General features: G+C 44.9%; 1 protein-coding gene across 1 annotated transcript; it reads right to left on the bottom strand.

Annotated features, from left to right (window-relative positions):
• Window positions 1-869: 869 nt before the first annotated feature.
• Window positions 870-2,780, bottom strand: LOC105448541. The gene has a single exon (XM_011687186.1). It carries the CDS (start codon window positions 2,778-2,780, stop codon window positions 870-872), a length of 1,911 nt encoding a protein of 636 aa, XP_011685488.1.
• Between the last annotated feature and the right edge of the window lie 1,620 nt (window positions 2,781-4,400).

The raw sequence follows: 4,400 nt of genomic DNA, 5'->3' as shown, positions 1-4,400 counted from the left end.
GCGAATGGGAGTGCGTCGCGTACTCGCACTTTAGGTAAATCACCCATTTTATATTTGACCGTATCGGCACTAAATCGGAAGCAGCGCATGCACGACCGCACTATTTTGCGCACTTGATTTCGACCGTCGAGAATCCAAAATTTCTGTCTGATATTATAGAGAGTCGTTTGAATACCGGTGTGATGGTATCTTTCGTGAGTTTCCCGGATAATGAGATCCGTGAGAAAATGACGATTAGGGATTAAAATCGGGTGCTTCCGAGAGAACGTCAATTCCGAGTTTTTAAGGCGCCCACCGACACGAATTAGACCGTTACTGTCAATGAATGGGTTTAATGCCGCGATATTGCTCTTCTTTATCGCTTGCTTTTTTGTTAGTTCGTTTAATTCGCATGCAAAACACGATGCTTGAATGATTTTCATGACACGTATTTCCGCCTCGTCTAATTCTTTTATGCATAATTCCCCCCGATACATGTTTCCCGGTCGAAAACGCAGGCATAGAGCCACGATGCGTACTGTCTTCGCATATGACAAATACTTGCGGAGAATACTACAATCGTCGATGTTCGTGGTTAGGCAAACGTTCTTTCTCAATTCGGGTATCTCGTTTATTTCTGTCAGCCCTTGGGGCCAGTCACCCTCGTCCCTCCCCAGCCACGACGGTCCTGTAAACCAAGCGCGATTGGCGAGAAAGACGCCGGGCAACTGACCCCTCGAGAGTGCATCGGCTGGATTATCTCTAGATCTGATATGTCTCCAGACCACAGATTCAGTTATTTCCTGAATGCTAACTACGCGATGCGACACGTAAGGTTTCAAGAGATGAGGAGGAGTTTTTATCCAATGTAATGCTACTGTCGAATCGCTCTACAAAACTATCTTGTCGCACGTGAGTTCTATCGCGTTTTTTACTTCGAGATATAATTTGGCTAACAGAAGAGCTCCGCATAGTTCGAGACGGGGTGTCGTTACCGGTTTTAATGGCGCGACTCGGGATTTGGCACACAATAGCTGACAACGTATATTATTGTGTGCGTCTTTCGTCCGAACATATAAGCAAGCACCGTAACCTGCATTACTTGCGTCGCAAAAGCCATGTATTTGCACTTCATCGTAATCCGACATCAATACTGGACGATCTATGCTTAGTTGATTGATTAAATTTAATTGCGTGATAAAGTCTGTCCAGGCCGTGTATATACTCGGTGGGATGGATTCATCCCATTCTAACTTACATTGCCATAATTGCTGCATGAGTTTTTTCGCGTATAATAAAACCGGTCCTAGAATGCCCAACGGGTCGAAAATCTTAGCGATTTCGGATATCATGATACGTTTCGTAACCCTCTCAGCGCGATCGATAGAGCGAACCGAATAACGCAACACATCTTTGCTCGCGCACCACGATAAACCTAGCGTTTTTAATGGGTTATTTTTATCAAGCAGAAGGCTTGTATTTACGGCGTCAGGATTTAAATCCTCTATAACGCGTCTTTCATTTGATGCCCATTGCCGGATATTGAATCCGCCCCGAGATAATAATGCGATTATCTCGTTGCGTAATGCATGAGCCTCTTCGATCGTGTTCGTACCGGTTAACAAATCGTCGACGTATAAATGTGTTTTAAGAACTTTCGCGGCGGCGGGGTAGGCATGATGCTCGTCATCGGCGAGCTTATGAATCGAACGTATGGCAAGATAAGGGGAGGACGATACGCCGAATGTTAACGTATTGAGTTGAAAGGTTTTAATTTCATTATTCTCGCGCCAGAGTATGCGCTGGTATTTTCTATTGTCCTCATGCACCATTACCTGTCGATACATTTTCTCTATGTCAGCAGTAAGAACACATTTATACGTGCGGAATCTTATTAAATGCGCGAATATTGTGTCTTGAATCGTTGGCCCTGTCATAAGTGTGTCATTTAAAGATATACCGTTCTCCGCCTTAGCCGACGCGTCGAATACCACGCGAACCTTAGTCGTGTTGCTCGAAGCTTTAATTACCGCGTGATGCGGCATGTAGTATCCGTCATCGGAAATATCGTTTATCGGAGTCATTTGATTCAGATCTAAGTATTCCCGTATAACTCGCGAATACGATGTCTTTAAATTCGGATCTGCATCGAGTTTTCGTTCGAGAGCAAGCAATCGCTTGAGCGCGACTGTTCTGGACTTGCCGAAACGCGTACTCGCCTCGCGAAACGGCAATTTGACTATATAGCGCCCGCTGCTATCACGCGTAACATTTGCTAAAAAATGAGCCTCGCATTCAAGATCTTCGTTCGATCTCGGTGAATTACCCGTTATCTCTTCGATATTCCAAAAATTTGATATCTGCTGTTCTAAATTCGTTAATACATGTGCGTTGTTTTTGGAATAATTCCGCGCCGCGCCTCCGCCCGCAACGACCCATCCGAGTCGCGTCTTTTGCAAATATAGATCGTAACCGTTACGCGACAGATTGATTTGGCCGATTGAGAACAATGACAATGTTGCTCCGGCTCCAATTAATATATCAACCGGGCGTGGCAAGTGAAATTCGGGGTCCGCGAGTTTAATATTAGACGGAATCTTTATTTTTTCTCGCGGAAAAACTTCGGACGGGACTAAATCGGATATTGCTGGAATGGATAAGCACGTTAATTCTTTCCTGAATTCGTTGTGCGCTGATTGAATAATAATTTGAACAATCCCTTTCGAAACCGTATTCATCGAGTTAATAGTACCAATCGGCAACGAGCATGCGGATACGGGAAGTTTCAGGACCTTGACCATTCTTTCCGATATGAAATTTGCGGTGGCGCACGTGTCTAACAATGCGCGACATTGCAGTAAGTTGGAATCGCAATCTTGTACTAAAACTGTTGCTGTAATCATCAATTGTGGCGCGACATTCAGTAAAATTGCTGCAAGGCAAGTAACGGCATCGGCACCCGATTTTTCCAGTCATTCGCTCTTTTCTGCCTTTGAATTCGTCGCGCCGGATTTCGTTTCCGCGGGGGAGAATTTCTCAAGATGTAGGAGCGTATTGTGACGCTTTTGGCAGATGGTGCAATTCGTGTAATTACAAGCCTTTCCTCTATGAGATCGCAGACAGTTGTAACAAAGTTTCGCGTTTCTTACGACCTCGAAGCGCTTAGGAACATCTAATTGTCTAAATTTATCGCACTTAAATAATGGATGGATCTTGCTCTTACATGCCACGCACCTGTTCGCGGTGTTCGTTACAAAAACCTTGTTCATTGCCTGTCTCTTTTTTGGGGGAAATAACTCTTTGCTATCGTCGCGTTTACATGAATCGGATCGAGAGCGTTTAGACACACGAACCGCGGTCCTATAGAGAAACTCGTATAATTCGTCGATTTTTGGAAACTCGTCTCGAGCGAGTGTCTCCTCCCACTTCTCGGCTGTATTTTTGGGCAGTTTGCTTTCTACAATATTGACGAGTATCTCGGAACCGACGTTCACCCCCAATGCGGCTAAGGAAGCGACATGCTGTTGGGCGTCGTCCGCCAATTTGGATAACCCTTCTGTCGTTTCCTTTTCTAAGACGGGCAAATTTATGAGTAACGTAAGATGTCTCGATATCAAGATTCGTTTAACTTCATAAGCGCGTTTCAATAGTTCCCACGCTTTCGAATAATTCGCACCCTCGACGGCCAAAATCTTAACTTTATTAGCTGCATCGCCCGTCAATGCCGATCGCAAATATTGCAACTTCTCTACATCGCCTAAATCCGTCCGTGAATCTATCATCGCGTGGAATGCATTTTTAAACGACAGCCAATTTTCGCATTGCCCGTCGAAGGTCGGCAACGGCGCTTCCGGAAGTTTTATCCGTCGTTTTATAGTTCCTGCAGTTCCCGTGTCGCTGTTGCCGGTTGTCGCGTTCGCGTGCTCGGACGCCCCGGCTCCCGTCACGGGCGTCTCAGGATTCGTTATTTCTTCGACTTTAGTAGCTAACGTGTAAAATCTGTCTTGCAGACTTATGAATTCCTCGCTGTGATGATCATTCGGATCTAACACTATGAGTTCGTCGTTGAACTCTTCGTAAGCGTGATATAATTCGGTGATGCGAGCTATACGTAACTTTATCGCAGTCTTATCGTATCGTTCCCGTTCTAATAGATTCGTCAAACTAGTGATTTGCGATTTCAATGAAATTCGTTTTTGTACGAGGAGTTTAACGCGGTTGGCCATGATTCAGATGTAAAACAGAAAAGGGGAGGGATAATTGCTTGATCGAGAATCCGATTACTTGGATTGTACTCGCCTGATATTTCGCTGTTGACCGTTATATTCTGTCTCAGCCTTTTCGCCGAAGTTTCGCTTGATGAAATGCGGTTGAATGGACGTCGATGTTTGTTAACGTCTTGCTCGTTTCGTGATCGTTCA

This window comes from Wasmannia auropunctata, unplaced genomic scaffold (genome assembly GCF_000956235.1).
Source record: "Wasmannia auropunctata unplaced genomic scaffold, wasmannia.A_1.0 LD336085.1, whole genome shotgun sequence".
NCBI classification, from domain to species: Eukaryota; Metazoa; Arthropoda; class Insecta; order Hymenoptera; family Formicidae; genus Wasmannia; species Wasmannia auropunctata.
The sequence above is the reverse complement of the archived record's forward strand: the minus strand, read 5'-3'. Positions and strand labels throughout refer to the sequence as shown.